Here is an 18,899-nt window from a genome sequence, read left to right as displayed (position 1 = left end):
TCCTTTAACGATTTTCCCTCTTCTTCTAAATCTAATCTCAACGTTACTCTCTTTCTTCTTTTCCCGCCTCCCTCCAGGCACAGTCATCTACAAACACTCACGCATCAAACTGCTGTGATGCACATACAGTAGCCTGCGCCTCAATAAATAGGATTAGGGATGACATGACCTTGTGTAGGTCACCTTCTGGGTTAATTGGCTGATAAGACATCTAACGTTATGGCTGAGCGAGCTGTCACATGCGTGTGTATGTGTGTATGCGTGTTTATGTCTGTGTTTTTTTTCACATTGTGATTAGAAAGTGGGACACCAGCGATAACGTCTGTAAACATGAAGCTTCTTTAATAATCAGTCAACCAGATGGCCTCTCTTATCAGGCCAATACAACTACTTATGTAATCAGTCCATTAATAGAAGGGGTTAACCTGATTAACTGGTAAAACAACGTATAACTGCATTAAATACAGTAAAAAGCAACTTATGTATTCATATGCTGTGCTGTACTTCTGTTTATTGAGAATATGGAGGAAAATATTGTACTTCAAGGCTTCAGAATGCGACTACAGTGGGTCCTCAACTTGTGTCAGAGTTCCGTTTCTGCGGATCAACTTAAGTCAACTTTTGCCATAAGTTGAAACTCCGGTGAAAATGTAAACAAAGCCGTGTGTGTGTGTTGCTCCATGCTGAGAGCTGGGAACGTCGGCTAATTCTGGAGCCGAGTTATGGGTTTTTGTAGTTGTTTTGCTGTTGGCTACGGTCCACAGTAGTCTGTCTGAAGGTTCAATGAATGACCAGAGAACCAGATAAAGTCTCACTCATTCCTCACAGAGGGTCGCTACAACATGTTGCATTGTTTTAACAACTTGGCTGACGTTCGTCGATGTTTCGCCCTGTTCCAAGTGTTTTATTCTATCTAATTTCACTTCCATGGTGACGACTTTCCTTTTCTTCGAAGCACTGCCATTAGAAGAGTATATATGGTTGCGATGGAAACAGTAAACTAACTAATTTAAATCAGCATAAAAGTATCCTGATTTAACAACTGGCCAGTCTTGTTTGCAGTTAACCCACTGATGTACAGACAATGTCACTGGATTAATCAGATGAAAAAGACAACTTATAAACCTGATGATTGTCAGACAAGTTCCTTAGTTATAAGGTGATAGCCATATGAGGTACTGATATCCCTTTGAAGTGTACCTCACAGTAAAGCTAACAATATCTGTGTTTTACCTGTCTTCCTTCACATTTAATTCCAATACAACTCCTAAAATGACTAAAATTTGAGGTGCAAATTACACCTGTTGGGTGGTTCTTCTCTGAGCTAGCATCCCAAAATGCTGCTGCTCCTTTTAATGTCTTTCTGCATGCAGAATAATAAGGGCTATCCACTCAACTCATACCATTTTAGTGACAACAAAAGCTATTTAACATCTGAGAGGAAGCTTTCACATGAGACGCCCATCAGCATTGCTGTTCTTCAAACTGTTTCTCCATCCTTTTTGGTGTTTTTTCTAAATTACTTTTTTGAAAGGCCCAACTACTGCCTCGGTAAAATGAGGTTGAAAGACTGCTTTTCAGCTCCATTACTCATCAAAACAACATGCAATAATGTTACCTGCACATCAGTGGCCAAAGAACAAACACCACTTGAAGGCCAAAGTGGCCCTTTTAGGCGCACTCCACGATAATTATTATCAAAAACACTCCACGCTGTCCTTTCTGCAACCCCTCCATCTTTTTCCCTCAGATTTTCCGTCTCACAGTAGCCTCCTTGCTAAAGCATCAACTCCAAGGCAGCGGTAACACACGTCACTATGGACACACACACAAAGAACAACACACAAGCCTTTGCTGCTTCACACAAACAACAGAATGAACAATTATCACTTGAATGAATAGAGGGACACAGCCCACCCACACATGTTCACAAGGAAAAACACTACCGAGCGCGCACATTTGGAGATGGCAGGAGCCATGGATAGGTGAGAAACAAACACAAACATGCAGGAAAGAAAAGGGTTGTACACAAACACACAGAGTGACAGAACCGGAGCCCAGAATAGTTGCGACCCCGGAGAGAAAGTGGCGCTTCACAGCAGATCAAACTCAACCCCAGGCTTAAACTGTAAAGCCCTTCAGGCATTCAGAAACAGAAAACAAAACAAATATACATGTTCATCAATCATAAATGTGCATACTGTACACACTAAACTACTCTACAACAAAACGTGACGCACAAACATTCTATATCTCTGAAGCAAAACTAAATTCTGACACAAATAATCTACAGTTGTGAAACTAGACTGTCTGTCTTCTCTCCAGTGTGTTTTCTGCCCCAGAAAGCTGTACTATAATGGTTCATTCATTCACTAACTTTAGCCCGAAGCTGTACAACTTTTCACTTGGCGCCTCTCTCCCTCCCTCTTTTCCATTACGTGTGTGTGTGTGTGTGAGTCTCCCAAAAAGGGAACACAGGAGGATATGATGCTCCCAGTCCCAAACACTGTGTGACAACATCACAGCAGGATGAGCAAATACTACTGAGCCATCTGTGAACTTCGGGCAAAAGTGTTCACACAGGGAGTGTTTGCACTGTTTTAATGTCGGAGTTAAGAGAAGAATATGCGCCGTGTTTGGAGAGCGCTTGTGTTCTGGAAGGCAGAAAAATCCTGCTAGAACTAAAAAATGTATTCGACAACTACGGTACTGAATTTCGTGGCGTTCAAGTGAATTAAACAGGAGGGTGTCTCCCTTGAAGATGTTTGATCTGGAAGCTTTAAATCATATTTATTGAGTTTTTTGTTTTACCACTTAAAAAATCACAGCTTGCACATCTTGTTATATTCAGAAGCAATTAACACAATACTATAAAAATTATGTTAAATAGGTTTAAAATGAGAAATAAATATGTGGCCTAAAGTTGTGCTACCCCAATACAGTCAGTTTTATTGACACAAGACCCAAGATTGAGATAATAAGGATCACTGAGGGATCAATAAATACATCAATCATTGTCAACACTGCCATACATTGTAAATGAAAATGGGATTAAATGAAAAACTCTATATAAAGTATTCAAATACATTTCACAAATAAACAGAGGAGCTTTTACTGCTTTGATAGCTTATATTTTTAGTGATTAATAATGTCTGTGGATCTTCTAATGTGTTTGCCTGGCGCTACAATGATTAGCCATTCATTAGTTGTCAACTATTAGCTTATTTGACAACTATTTTGATAATTAGTCAATTTGAGTAAAAAAGGACAAAATTCTCCAATTCCAATCTCTAAAATTTGAATCATTTTTGATTTCTTCCTACTCCTCTACGACAACAAACTAAGCATCGTGGGCTTTCAGAAACACTGAGTTTTTTTTCTTTAAACATTTTCTGACAATATATAGAAAATATAATTGAACTAGAATTTCTCTGATGTAATTTAGTGTTCCTTCAGTTCCAACTTGGGCACTCGGATTCCCATCTTCCAGTTTGTAAAATTAGCTTTGATTTGAAGTTTTGCAGCGACTTAACTCTCGTAAGTTATTCTCTTGCAGGAATAGTCAAATTAATGCTGTTACAAATTTCACCAGACCTTTTGTTTACATTTCTGACACTTTTTACGCTTTCTATAACACAATGTGCTCTTTTTTTCTTTTTTTCTTGCTTAGCTGAAACCTTGTCCTTCTATCCTTTTTGTCCTGCAGATGGCTCCAATTTTGCCAAGTCAGAATAAGGATGAAAAATAGAGTCAAGAAGAGACCGAGCTGCTGAAAAGGGAAGAAACAGAAAAAATAGCTGATATGAGAGCAAGTGGTACACATATATATAATCCTACATATATGTGTGCATCTACACTTGTGTATGTCTGACTTTACTCCCTCAGGAGAGACTAATGTTTCATTTGGCAACTCAGTGGACTGAGACAAAGTACTGACAAACTGTCAATCCACTCTTTGTTCCCAACCAACCAGGTGGGCTATCTCACAGCACCACTTGTCTTGGTATGTGAGGGACTGTGTGTGTGTGTGTTTCAGCGTGCGATTGTGTCACCCATGGCCAAAACATTTACACCACAATACGGGATGCCAGGCTGCAGGCAAACCAACAATTAAACCCAGTAAATAAATAAACTATCTATGAATTATGTATTCGGAAAGCAGGGCGAGGCGCTGTGATGTGAGGGCTGCAGGCAGATGATGCTCCCTGCTATATCGGGCTGAAAGGATTTCCTGTGAGTCAGGCGTTTTTGAGGAATAGAGCGATTTGAAACCAGAGAGCAAACTATGCGATTTGTGTCGGGTATATTTGTGCGTGTGTGTTCCTGCTGAGGACTGTCGGTGGGGGAAATGGAGATGCGTCAGATGACTCATCCCCCTGAAAGACAGACGGAAAACACAGAGGCAGACAGGTAGAGTGAACCTGCAGAGTAAACTGAAAGAAAGAAGAAGAAAGGACGAAGGAAGAAAGGAAATATGAAACAAACTGACAAGAGTGCTGATTCACTGCATTCATTTTTTTCAGCAGGGCATCGAAAAACTTCAGGAGGCTGATTAACAACAAAACAGTATAGTGTATTTATAGCAACAAAGAACGGAGAACGATGGAACAAATCCCAGCGCCGGATTGGTTAGCATGACACGACGAACTCATCTCAGACCAGCAGCACATGGTGATCTTTCTGCAACATGTTGAGCTGATGGGTCCGCCAATTAGCACAGTAACTGATTAACGATGGACAACACTGGTTAAATGCAACAGTCCATGTAATTGTCCATGCAATGCAAAGCATGTGCTCATTCTGTTTCTAGATCTTGCTCATCTGTCTTTCATTTTCTCTAAACCCAGTGTCATCTGTTCTCGGCTGAACAGCATGCAATTAAGATACGATCGCTCACTTCACAGGTTTAACTGTAGTAGTAGGGTAAGGACTGCTCTGACACTGGAAAATATACACTTACATTAGTGCCATTAAAGATAGGTTAGAATGTTGCTGTACATTGAAAAATCATTTGAGTGCACAAGAAATGTAGTTAGTGGTGCTTTTGCATTACACTGAAAGAAGTTTATTTGCTTTATTTTACCCACCTCATCCAGACTACAAAAATGAAGCTAGGCTAAATAACAGTAGTTTAGCAGCAACTCAATATGCAGTAAGGCGAGTGTAACAAACAAAAAAACCAACTTACACAAGGTTCCTTTGATTATAAATGGTATTAGATTTAATTGTAACTGGTTGACTACTTCTTGAGAAGCTTAGGTTCTTCATTATAACTAGTTCTAGGAAGGGGGTGGCTAATTCCCAATATTTTTGCCTCCTGCCTCTGATCACTCCGGTCCCTAACCTCTGAATGTAACTCATGTAATTGTTTCCTGCTATAGCACCTCTAACTATAGCGGCAAATACAGCACAGATCATTGTCAGCTCTGTTTGGTAATGGCTTAGGCACAAAACGATGAAAGAGAATCAAGGCCCTTACTTTAACCATGACAAACTAACCATGCTTCAGGACAGTTAAGTATTTGGAACCGTTCCGAAACAATCTTTTCTAAAAGTAAATACATCTTCTCTCATGTTAAAGGACCTCATCTGGACACTTGTTTTGTGGTTTTATAACGACAACAACTCATTTACATCTATGTAATGTGTTAAAAGATGGACAGCACTGTAATGTCCCCCATTGGTTTGTGGCCTACCGTTTTGACTCAAGTTTGGAATTTGCCTGTTGTACTTTTTGTCCTTTTAAACCCAGATATAAGAGGGCGAGTTTTGGATTTGACTACAATAAGAGGACATTATGCATGTCCATACGGTAGCAAACCAACGCATACCCCGCTTTATCATCTGTCTTACTCCAAATGGGACCCTGATTTGAAGAATAAACACCATGATTTATTGAATAGTCTTAAAACTAGCAATTTTGATTTCAAATTCGTTTGGAAAATGTTTACTGGGGTAATAAAATATGAGAAATATGGTCTTTTCCTCATTAGTCATCATTCTGTGCTACAGAATGGTCTGAGTATTCTGACTGCATCTCATCACCATTTTGCTATGGGGGAAAAAATACTCTGGTTTGTTTGTGTTTCTTCAGACCAGTCACAATCGTATTTGGTGGAGCTAAACAAAGGATGGGGCAACAGTGTTTCTGCAAAATAGTGACAAGTGGAATTGCTTTGGTAGAACATTTACACACAGGGAGACGAGTACTTGAATTAAAATGGATAATCCACTGGAAAAAAATGAGCAGGGCTGATTTACTGCATGACCAAAAAGCAGGTTCAGCAAAACTTGAACTTTTCAGTTTTCTAGGCTGGCGCATGGAGGATGCTGTTGTTGCTGCTAATACTGAAATGGATTTTGGAAAAAAAATAAGAATAGAATTTGGTAAATCCTGAACTCAAGTGGTGTCTGTGCTCCACTGGTTAACTCTTCAAACAACAGAGTTATGTTATTCTGTAAGTATTGTTTTTTCATACTTGAACCTTGTGTTTTTGTTCAGATCCGAACTCTTAATTATTAAATATACTAGGTTCATCTTTGTATTTGCTGCAAACTGGGCATGTTAGTAAGTTAAAGATCTTTGATTTCTTCCATTTCATGCATAAAAGATATTACAGCCTGTTAACGTGCAGCAATATTTTCTCTTTTATCACATTATAGTAGTATTGATCAGCACTGTCCGGCTTCTGAGGTTAAGCAAAATAAAAAACATATGCAAGAACAATTTCTTAATTTCTTTTTAAAAATATTTGTTTCACTTTCTTTTCCCAGGAAACTTGGTGGCACTGTACCAGCGGCAGTGCAATACTTTTTCTGCATCTTTGGACTGGCAGTGAGGGTTATATAAGGCACTGCTGTATTGAGTTGTAATAGCAATGTTAGAGAAATGCATTTCTGTATAAAATGTAATTATCAGATGTATGTGTATTTCAGTGTTCCATTTTCAGACGCATATAATACCGAGCTACAAACTCAATTAGCACATATAGACCCAGAAATATTGAATGAGCTGTGTGATTGTGTGTAGGTGACCCCTCCATGGCCTCAATATGTGAAAGAGGTTAGAGGAGAAAAGGAACGACTAGATAGGAATGAATAGAGCAAGAAAATAGGATCGAGGTTGAAGCAGAAAGAAAATTGGATAAAGGAAAAGAAATGTGTACGTGCGTGTACGTTTGTGTTGCCCACGGTGTATGTGTCTCGGGGTGTGATGGCATGGCTGACCGATTGGCCTACTGAGGGTGGAAGAGATGAACGAAGGGTGAGAAGATGTCAGACAAAGCTGACAAACACACGCATACCCAAACACACACACCCACAGAGTCCATCTTAACCCTGTGACTGAGTATGGATCATGGATTCTCAGTGTGCTTAAGAGCATGAAATACAACGAGACACTTTTATCATCGGGTCAGATCCTGTCTAGCACAAATCTGTCTTTGTGTTAGTGGGAATGCTTCCATAAATTACTGGCAGCCTGAGGGAGGAAATGTGTTAGAGTACATAAGAGGTTGTCTCCACAGTAACGTCTCTTGATTTGCCAGATTGTGCCAGTCTATGGCTTGACAAATCAGGTAAATGCTATTTGTTTGAAGCTTTTACAGGATAAAGGTTTCATTAGTGAGCCAGCTGCAGACGGTGGCAATGACCTCACATCTCCTCGTCTACTCGCTATTCAGACAGCGTCAGTCCAAGTTATTTTTTATTTTTACACTGACTACTTGCATCCCTCTATTTTATTAAAGACATAAGTATTACTCTACCTTGTGGTGGATGAGAAAAGCCCAGTGTTAAATGTGATTTTGTTTTAGCCATTACTGTTTGCTGACATGTCTCTGCCAGAATGATTGCATTGTGTCTGCCTGTAGTGTTAGCTAACATTTTGTTAGCTGTAACTGTTTTGGCCATTAATATGGATGGAAGTTATGTCCCTATCAGCACTGCTGGCTAACATTATGCCTCTGCTTCTATTGTTAACTCATGTCGTATGTCTTTGTATTGTTAGCTAACATGATGTCCCTGCTGGTATTGCTCGCCAACATTAGGCCCCTGTCAGTATTATGACTTTGTGCCTCTGCCAGTATTATCGACTAACATAGTGTCTTTGACAGTATGTTTTTCAGGTAATATATTCTCGCTAGTATTATTAACTTCTGTTATGTCTCTGCCAGTATTGCTAACTAACATTGCGTTTCTGCCTGTATTGTAAAGTAACATTATGTTGCTCCCAAAATTGGTCGCTGATGTTACGTCACCTGTATTGTTAACAGTATGTTTTTGCCAGTATCATCGTCGAACATTACGTCTCCGCCAGTATTCTTAACAATCACTCTGTTTTCTGTTGCATTATTCGGCAACATTATGTTTCTGCTTGTATTGTTAGCAAACGTTATGCCCCCTGCCTGTATTATCAGCAAGCATTATGTCTGTCATTGCTAGTATTTTCTTAACTAATACTGTGTTTCTGCCATATTATTATCTACCACTATCTTTCTGCCAATACTGTTAGCTAACATTAAGCCAGTGCCCATATAGTTAGCAAACATTATGTCCCTGATGGAATTCTTAACCATTATTGATTTTTTCTTGTATTATAGGATAACGTTATGTTTCTGCCAGCATTGCTAACATTGTGTTTCTGTCATATTATCATCTAATTAGTCATGGCCAGTATTGTTAGCAAACATTATGCTTCTGCAAGTATTGTTAATGATTTGCCTCTGCCATACTATTGATTAACATTATGTGTCTGCCAGTATTGTTATCTAACAGTATGTTTCTGCTAATTTTTCATAATATTGCATTTTTTTCCATGTCATCGGCTGGTGATATGTTTCCAAAAATGTTTTTAGGTAACGTGATGTTAGCTAACTGTATGTCTCTGCCGATATTGTCAGCTAAAGCTACGCCCTCGCCAGTACTGTTTGTGCATTGTGTTCCTGGTAGTATTTGAGCTATATTTGTCTAAGTCAGGGGTCGGCAACCTTTAACACTCAAAGAGCCATTTCGACCCGTTTCCCACAGAAAAGAAAACACCGGGAGCCGCAAAATCCTTTTGGCATTTAAAATGAAGACAACACTGCATATATCGCTTTTTTACCTCTATGTCCTTGTTAATCAGTCGTGATTAATGAATTACAAAGCCTCTAATTAGATTCATTTTTTAAATCGTGTCCTTCCACTAATATTTATCTTACCTGGTTAATGTCATTTTTGCTCCTGGACCTCATATGTTACATAATGTTAGCTTGAAATCAATATTTTGCGAATGTCTATTTAACTTGTAAAATCTATTTATCCAAAGCTAATAACTTTTCTCCGGTAAGTCGCTGCCCTATTTTCCAAGACGACACTCTGACTCTCTGACCTGCTGCCGTGTTCTTGCGAGTAACGTGTATTACCCTATCATGAGTACTTTTGACTCAAAGACCAGACGTGTCTTTCTTGGAGTGGAGCTTTAATATACAGGCTTGCCATTCTTGAGTACAAAACGATGTGAAACTACAGGCGTTGCTTCTCCATCTCCTCTGCATCAACCTTGCGCTCTCATGTCCCAGCCAGGGGAAAACCCCAGCAGCACATCCGGTGGAGTGACACGGCAAAATAAGAGCGGTAATTTCACAATAAAACTCTATATTAAAATGCATTGAAACGCGCCTGAAAGGCAGAACAATTTATTTTCCAAAGTTACAGGGAGCCACAACAGAGGGCTGAAAGAGCCGCATGCGGCTCCGGAGCCGCGGGTTGCCGACCCCTGGTCTAAGTATTGTTGGCTAATGTGGGTATCTTCCATTATTACTATCCAGTAAAAAACAGGAACAATTTCTAAAATGTATCTATGGCCCCTTGAAAATTAGACAAGTGTAAAAACAAGAGCTTAAATACTTCATTAAACCACACCAACATCAATAAAAAAGTAAGCTTTTAAGATAGTGTTTTGCATTTGTAGGCTACTTTAGAATGAGTGCAGCGTTAATGTTGGCTTTCTACTATAATCTTCATTTAGGAGTTCACTTAAAGCAAACCTCATTTTAGCAAATAGGGTTATTCACTTTCTGTTGGGAATGACAATACGACCAAATTAAAAATCAAAACGAGGCACTGAAATGAACACTGGGCAAGGCACATGAATACAGCCGACACAAAGCACCGTCAGAAACCACCTGGACAGACAGACAATGGAGACAAATGAATGACCGAATAAACCAACAGGTAGATAAATGGATGGAGTAATGGATGGAAAGATGAAAAGCCAAAGGAGAGAATGAGGAATATTGACACTGTAATAAACAGAGGCAGTGGCAGCCATATCTCTACAAATTGTAAACAAAGCAATCAATAATTGGGTCGTAATTAATTACTTAAATTTGTCATCTGTCTTAAAGATTACAGCTTATTTCTTAGTGTTTTCAGGTCACAGAGGATGGATGTCCTTCTGATGCAATGATGCAACTGAATCCTGATCTAGTCTCCAATTTAGGTCTAAAATAAAAGTAATCCCTATTTAATAAAGCACTAAATGAGTGACAATACAAATGTGAAATGTTGTCCTGCTGCCTTTAACATTAATATCTGTGTCTGATATTGGTGCCATATAGAGAAGATGGAAAGATTCAGTGAATGAGACAAAGGTAAGATAGATGGACAGAATGTACATGTGTATAAATAAATAGTTGGATTACTTTGTCATTCTTTGCTCGGCTTGATTTTGATTCCACACAAGGAATTCGGGGTCGTACCTATCGAGGGGGGACAGGCAGAGAGAAACAAGAGAGAGGTATATGTTGGCTGTCTTGGCAACAAATTAATCAATAAATGTCATAATAGTGATGATTAGTAAATAGAAATCAATATGTAGCCACTAGACTCATCTTTCTCTCTCAACATTTAGTTATCAGGCAATGGTGGAGGAGGTGGACAAGGTGGAGGACATGCACTTAGAGCAGGTGGTGGGGAGATGGTATGGTAGGTAAAGAGAGGGTCTTGCTGCCTTTTTTCTTGTTCCCTTAAAAACACCAAACTGGACATTTAATGGCTGCTGCATAAACACGGTGGAAGAACTTTTAGGTGGCCTGTTAGTCAACGTAGCTGGTGAATGATGATGCGGATGACAGAATCATCCATAACACATGTGTGATTTTGTCATCTCTTTTAATCCTGTTGGATGATTATAAGTGACCGGCTTTATCTCGGAGAAGCAGGACTGGTGGCGGAGTAGTTATATAGTGAGTAAACAACGAGCTCTACTAATCCCATTAAGTGTGGATTGGTTATACTTGGTTACATATAAAATTAGGTGGTATGTTCCAGGCTTTTTATATCTTTGGTGACTACTTTCCTTCTGTGGGCTTGTGGCAAGTGTTGAATACGTGGTTGCTCACCTGAAACCATGAAAACAATTTAAGCCGTCACACATATTTTATACTGAGTCGTTTATTCTTGCCTTTAGTGTTAGAATCTAGTGTCTAAGGATATCACATGCATGCATTGATAAAGCTTGTAGGTATAATGTGGATAACTAAAAAGCTATGCTGACCAATGGGCCAATTTTTTTCAATTCTGGATAGGTTGAAATATTTTACATTTTTCTTATTGCCAATAAATCCCACAAAAAGGCAAAAAAAAAAAACAACAGTGAAGTTGTGCTTCAGGATATTTCCTCATAGCCATAACCATATATAGTTCATTCCTCTGTAAAAAAAGAAAAAATAAAATTGTTAAAATAAATCAGCTTGTAATTTGTCTTGGAGTGTCACAGAAAATGGAGAGATGGGCCAACAAATAGTCATCTTTGGTCTTTTTAAATGGGATTTTTTGACAGTAAGATGCCAGACTTATCCTTTAACATACTTTACCAAACTGCAGCAGAACAGCAAGCTTGTGAAACGGCAGGATCAGAATGTTCCTGTATACTTCTAATCTTGGAGGACCCTCCCTTTAACACAGCAAGCGTCTCAAGTAGCCTGAGATGGCGCTAGCACTGACGTTGAGTGTGCATGAACGTGAAGCAAAAATGCCATGCATCACAAGTCAGTCCTTTCAATGTAGCAGTGCAGATGTGTTGAAGCTACATTACGAATGATGCCGGAGCTAAAGAGTGACCAAACAGACGATGTGAGTGCGATGTGCACAGAGAAATAAACACTTGGACAATGGGTGGAGGAAAGAGCAATGACGACAACAACAACAACAGGAGTCACCTGTCCTAATGACAAAGAAATACACCTCTGAGTTTCCAGTTGTTGTATTTTAAGGAGCAACTCAGCACAAAGAGACTTCCTCATTAGAAATATTATATTTGTGCAAAAAAAAAAAAAAATCTCTGCTTACACCTGAGCTTAAATGTCATGAGGAGACACTTCAGCTTTAATTAGGCTGCTTCTATCTTTGACAGTTAGTCTGTGCAGTCATTAGTCAGATAGAAGAGGCTAAGAAAAAAAAAACAAGACACAACTGGAATAGTATTTCAAACTTGATTTTAACTAGGACAAAAGAGCGATAAAAACAGCTATTACGCCGTCTCTGTGTGCGTCTTTTTTTAATCTGTCTGTCACTCTCTCTCTCTCTCTCACACACACACCCACACTCGTACACATAGCTCTTTGGTCTAAAAGCAGACTTCATGCAGACTTTCCACATTAACTGTGTCTACCTACTGCACGGAACGTGACTGATTGCCACTGACAGAGGCACTCCATTTCTAACAGCGATGGCAAACTTTATAAATTGGTCCTAGAGGTGTGTGCAAGCATTCATACGGCAGTGTGAGCAAGCCCTAACACCAGGCAAACCAGAGAGGACAGTGAAAGATGTGGCGTGATGTGTGCCTCATACTAAAGCCCAGATTCAGCCAGCAGTTTACTGCACTCGACTGTCACATCCTGACAGTCAGTATCAGTTGAGGTGCTACGACTTGCTGGTGTCACCATGTCACACTGACACCTTCGACACCCTTTTGAGGCGTATAAATAAACATTAACTACAAAGTTAGCAGTAAAACCTTTATTCTCTTAAATAATTGTGCTGATTTTGGTGAATCTGGCCCTCAGTAAGCTCAGTGAAAGTGGAAAGGGAGCAGAACAAAGGGCTTCATCAACAAGCCAGAGCTGATTTTGATTTAAAAACATCTTGTTTTGTCTCACCTTGGGTCCTTCTGGATGCTGTCAACTGATGGAGACCGGCCCAGGGCGGCTTCAGGTGGGAGTGCTGGGCCTGACTTGCTGTAAGGCGACTCGGTGGACGGGCAGAACTGCAGAGTGCGGTATGGGTTGGCGTAGTCGGCCGCTCCGCCCCCTGTGGCGAAGCTGCCTCTCTGAAAGGTGGCGGTGGCACTCTGGCTTCCCGTTCGCTGCAAGGGGATTGGGTCGACACCGGGGGAAGGCGGGGCTAAAACAGGAAGAGGAGCGTAGGGAAAGAGCAGATAGTTGAGGACTTCTTGGTACAACTGGTTCACCACTGGGGTTTGGTGTTGCGGAGGAGGGACAGGAAGCAAAGGAAGAAAAAATCACAGCCAAACACGAGTCCCAACACAAGGATGCACATACACATAGGAATAGAAAGCAACAACACCAGCACCAATGGAACAGAACGCCACAGAAGAAAAATAAGCAGAAAGGGAAGAATAAAGAAAAAGAAAGTCATGAAACAAATAAAAAACAGGTGGGGTAGCTTCAGGTGAAAGAGTGAACTCACCAGATGATCTCATATTTCATTTGAAAAATATAATGAACAAGAAATTAACATAAAACAGACAGAAGCAGAAAATGAAAAAGACATGCAAAAAATGTTAAAAGGTCACATGTAAAACTCACAAAGACCCATGGAAAAAGACTTGTCTATCACGAAAAATAATTTCCTTTAAAGCACAAGATATTGTTAAAGTCAGTCTACATAACCTATTTATTTCTTCATTTTCTCTTATTTCTACTCATGTCTCCCCTTGGAAATAAAATCACATCTTTCCTCATTTGACTCAAAATTCCCACAAGAGTTTTTACATCGGCCCACTGGCAAGTCCTTCAAATTGCAATAAATCTCTTCAACATCACCGTTGATCGTCATTGTTGATTGTATTTACACTGAATTGAGTTCTGGATACTTTACTTAAGTGGCAGCAGTAAAATTTTATTGCGTTTTACCTACAGTCCAAGTCTTGAATAGCATTCTGCTTCCATGAATCAACTCAGCACAGTACAAACACCTGCCTTAAAGAATAGGTGAACGTTTTGGGAAAAAAAAGATAGATGAATACAGACAAATTAAAGGAGAAACCTAAACCCTTGATCCTGACAGAGAGTTGATCTGGTGTCGCTGTTATGATGTGGGTGGCATTTTTCTAGCACAGTTAGTGTCCACCAGAAGATCAATAACCTTCTACTGTAAGTATACAAGTAGGACAAATAAGATTCTCGAGCCCCAAGGCAGCTTTCTTGGTTTGGTTTTTGAAAAGATTTTTTTTTAAATTACAGATAATTCAGGTAATACTGGGTATACCCTGGCTATCCTGCTGTTTCCAGTTCTGTGCTAAGCTGTTTTTTTTGTTTGTTTGTTTTTGTTTTTTTTGGGGGGGGGGGGATTTTACGGAATAATTCTTATGACATTGGTTAGCTTTAAAGGCGCAAGTGGATTTAGCAAGCAGGGTAAAGCTAGGTATTTACCCCTGTATTGAGAACTGTGGTAAGGGAGCTGGTGGCTAGCTGTGTGATAAATTTAAATATGTTTGTTAGTTAGCTGTAGAGGTACTAGTTGGTGGATTTTTCCTACTTTTAGGCAAACACTGGGTAGCTGTTTCCCTCTGTTTCCAACACTGCACTAAGCTAAGCTAAGCTAACAGACTGGTGGTAGTAGCTAGGTTTGCCAAGTTACTTATTAAGAAGTGTGATATCTATTAAATGCAGAGGTCCTAACTGAATTGTGTAGCCTTTCGACAGAGCAAGCAACTGTTTGCAGTACTGTGTTATGCTAAGCTAACTGATAGCTTGTAACTGCCAGCCAATTAGTTAACGTAGCTGGATTTTTGTTTGGCTTAAAGAAAAGTGTTAAGTTTTACTACACTAATTAGTTAGCTTTAGAGGTCTAATGGGATTTTGTAATCTTTGGCTACAACACGCTCTTCTGCTTGCCCCTGTTTCCAGTTCTGTGCTATGCTAAGCTGTTAGCTTGGCACCACCAGCCAGTTAACTTAGCTGCATTCTTGTATAAATTGAAAAACATGTTAAGTTTTATTTTTTTTAGATGGATTTTATTGCCTTTGGGTAAAGCTTGGCTTGCTGTTCCTCTCCAGTATTGCTGGAAAGCTAATTGGTGAGACATGCGAGCAGTATCAATTTGGAAAGAAACACTTCCCAAAATTTAGAGCTATTTGTTTTTTTAATATTGTTCTTTAGTGGTACATACTAGTAAACACATTAGCAGTTTATTAAATTACCCCTAACTAATTCTCACACAGCAACTGTTGAGCACTTCCACCCATTTAGTTGGTTGCTCAAACCTTTCTGTAAAGACTTGAGAACACCATAAAACACAGACCAGTAAAGGCCATTTGCCAAGTTTCACACAGAGAGTGAAATTGTCTTCTTGTTAAACAGCAGTTCTGGACCCATTTGGGGACGATAGTCATCATTTGTGCGATGGCTTGCTCTGAAGGAGGTCATTTCCTTTGCGTGTGTGTGTACATCTGTGTCTGAGTGTGTAACTAGATAACAACAGGGACCTCGACAAGGCCTCAGGAAATTCACCTGTGATGTGAAATCGGGTGTAAAATGTCGGCTGCTTGTTTCCAACTCTGTTCATCTTCATGAAACTATTTGAACTGACCTTGAAACATAGCCAGGCTTAAACAGGAAAAAAAAAGAATCTGACAGACAGTGTTGCGGTTTTTCTGCTGCCGTGACTCACATTCACATGCACACAGCTGGAGATGGTGATGAAGCTATTTTGATCCATCAAAGTGGCCTATCGGTGTGTACGGGGGAGCCAGCGTGGCAGAAATTACTTTAAATCTTTTTAATTATCAGTGTGAAACTCTACATTTTGGAATGAAACCTTGTGGATGAGAGTAAAATCTCTCTCTCTCTGTATCTTTACTTTTTTTTCCCCCACAGTAACATTCATCAATGAGGCGCCCAAACCAGCAGCAGAGCATCAACAACATTTTAGGACACGGTTGATTTGCTTTGATTTCAAAGCACCCAAGCTAACGCCCATGGGATTAATTGAGATTAATTTTCAGCCTTGAAACTAATTAGTTAACAGACTGTGACTGAGAGACAAATTGCCATTGAGACCCCAATTGGATTTGCCTACCCGATCTGGTAAATAGCGCTACATGATCAGATGGAACGAGGAAATCTCTCATGTACATCAGCCTTTAATATAACACCACACCATTAAAAAAGACGACCAGGCTGTGTTTTTTTTGTTCCCTTTATGCAGTTTATTTGATCCAATGCTTTATCCAAGGTACGATATGTTATCTTCTTCTACTCACTGATGTTTAAATGTAAGTAGTTCAGTGAGTCATTTACTACACACTACAGCTATTTATAACTTTGCGCTATTTGAAGCATTTTTTTCCTCATGTTCACAGTCTTATTCTTATCTTGTATCACAGCAGTTTTTGGCACATTTTCCCTCATGTGCCTTCCACTTGCTTCTAACTCTTCGTAACAGGGCACCTATGTAAATGGTTTCTGAGATACATTTAACGGTTAATATGTCATTTGACTAGAATTTGCCAGTAATTTAGTATGGCAATTTGACTGAGTTAGGATGCTTTCAAGAGATGCTTTGAAAAGAAACAACTGTTTGTGCTAAATGTCCAAGTATGTTAAATTGTAAGTGTTGTAACACAGGATTACTGTTAGAAATTATGCTGTCCCCACAGTTGAGGTAATTTTAATTGAAAACATGCTATTTTGGTAACACCTTGGTAACGCTGAACCGTAGACTTTGCAGATTATTGCAAGAATTTTTTATTTATGGCTTTTGTTCTTGTTATTATTGCAGTTGACTCAGTATTTTTATTATATACTGTATATAGTAATGTCCTTAGCTCAATATCTTTGCAAAATCGCGACTATCACTTATGAAAATTCTCTACTGTTGCCTGTTACTGTCACCATTGTTGCCTTTCTACATAACCTCCATCGGTAAAACCTCCCACCTATTCCTCCACCTCCTGGGAATCGGTTTACTAGACTTGCAGACATCACTTCTACGCTCTGAACACTTAACCTTTGTCTCCACATCCCCATCTCTGCTCACCTTGTCCTCTAAGGTTGGGCTTGGTGTAGACTCTGTCTTCGTAGATGGGGTCGATGTGGTGCTCAGGAGACTGCAGGGGTCGCAGTTCAGAGCCCAGGTGACTGTGCTGGCTGCTGTAGGAACCTCTGGAGCCTGAAAAACACAGGACAGTGCAGGTTAAACTAACTGACAAATGGATGGTTGTATTGAAATACCTTCAGGAGAGGTCAGTACAGACACTGAATGACAAGTTGGACAAACAAACTGTAAGCTTTAGCTGGTTTGCTTCAAAGGAAACAAATCAATACATGACAATGAATGTTCCCATTGGGGTAAACTATTGTTATGAGCTACATCAAAGACACATTTCTTCCTAAAAATTCAGCTCTTTTTAAACAAAAAAAATAGGAGCAGAGTAGAAACAATTCATCTTATTCATGAATTGTTCAGAAATTCATGAGTACATTTGCAATCTAATAAATTTTAGATAAAACCTCGAGCCAGTTTAATCAGATATTTGCTAATATGTGTTTTCTTTCAAACCCTTGTGCTCAAGCTGGTGAATACTAATCACACATAAATGGAAAGAGGGTTCATGTGACCTTAAAGGTCATGAACTAACATTAAATTAAGCCCTTCAGGAAATCAATAATTTATAATCCAAGAGACCAAACATTAAAATGGAATTTCAACTGAACAGAAATCGAGGTTACACTAAGTGCTGATGAAATAATGATTACAAAAATGGCACAGTTGCTTCAGGTTTATTTAAAGCTAAGAAAAACTAGACTAAAATGGGTAGTTACCAAAAATTACAACATGACACAATGACATTTCGCACGACCACACATACATAAATAGTAATGAAATTGCCTTGACCTCTACCTGCCAGGCTACCAGGCCTTTGCAGGGTTGCGTTGGCGTACAGCTCATGAGAAATCTTGTAGCTGTCCGCTCCGATGTGATGCAGCATGCGCTTGGTGGGTGACAGGGTGGCGTAGCTTCCCACCGCCGAGCTGAGCTGGTGGATGGGTGATGAGGTGTGGTTTCCCCCTGGGGAGGCTGCCATAGGGAGCGGGGAGGAGGAACCGGCCGCACCCGATGCTACCATGTTGATGGGTGATGAGGTGCTGCACGAGGAAAATGAAACCGTTGGAGCTGTTGTCTAGCGTGCTGTCCACAATGAGCATTTCTCTTTCAATACCGCAGTAGTTATTAACAAGGGAAATTACAACCGTTTTACACATCAAAATCTTTTTTATAAGACAAGGTTTACATCAGTTTGGACATGTAGACTGCCACTACAAAAAGCCTGTGTTAAAAATGTGATGTGGACTTTGAAAGACCAGACAGGGAGGTACAAATTAAAAGATTCTACTGAGTTGCGTTATATATATTGAATATATATATATATATATATATATATATATATATATATATACATATATATACATATATATATATATATATATATATATATACATATATATATATATATATATATATATATATATATGGCTGTCGCTCAGGTGGTGGAGCGGGTTGTTTGAGCCCCAGCCTCTCTGCATGACAAAATGTTCTCAGAAAATATACTAAACCCAAAATTCTTCCAGTGGTAACGGTGCAGGACGGCTCTGTCGTCATTGGAGTGT

The 18,899-nt window shown here is 39.5% G+C and overlaps 1 protein-coding gene across 1 annotated transcript in view; it reads right to left on the bottom strand.

Annotated features, from left to right (window-relative positions):
- The window catches only part of ctnnd2b (catenin (cadherin-associated protein), delta 2b), a 221,356-nt gene that overhangs the window by 68,848 nt on the left and 133,609 nt on the right, over positions 1–18,899 (bottom strand). Inside the window, 4 exon segments of the mRNA XM_022191678.2 lie at positions 10,686–10,742; positions 13,146–13,389; positions 17,269–17,400; positions 18,133–18,377. Coding sequence (XP_022047370.2) covers positions 10,686–10,742; positions 13,146–13,389; positions 17,269–17,400; positions 18,133–18,377 — 678 coding nt within the window.

This window comes from Acanthochromis polyacanthus, chromosome 9 (assembly GCF_021347895.1).
Source record: "Acanthochromis polyacanthus isolate Apoly-LR-REF ecotype Palm Island chromosome 9, KAUST_Apoly_ChrSc, whole genome shotgun sequence".
NCBI lineage: Eukaryota > Metazoa > Chordata > Actinopteri > Pomacentridae > Acanthochromis > Acanthochromis polyacanthus.
The sequence above is the reverse complement of the archived record's forward strand: the minus strand, read 5'-3'. Positions and strand labels throughout refer to the sequence as shown.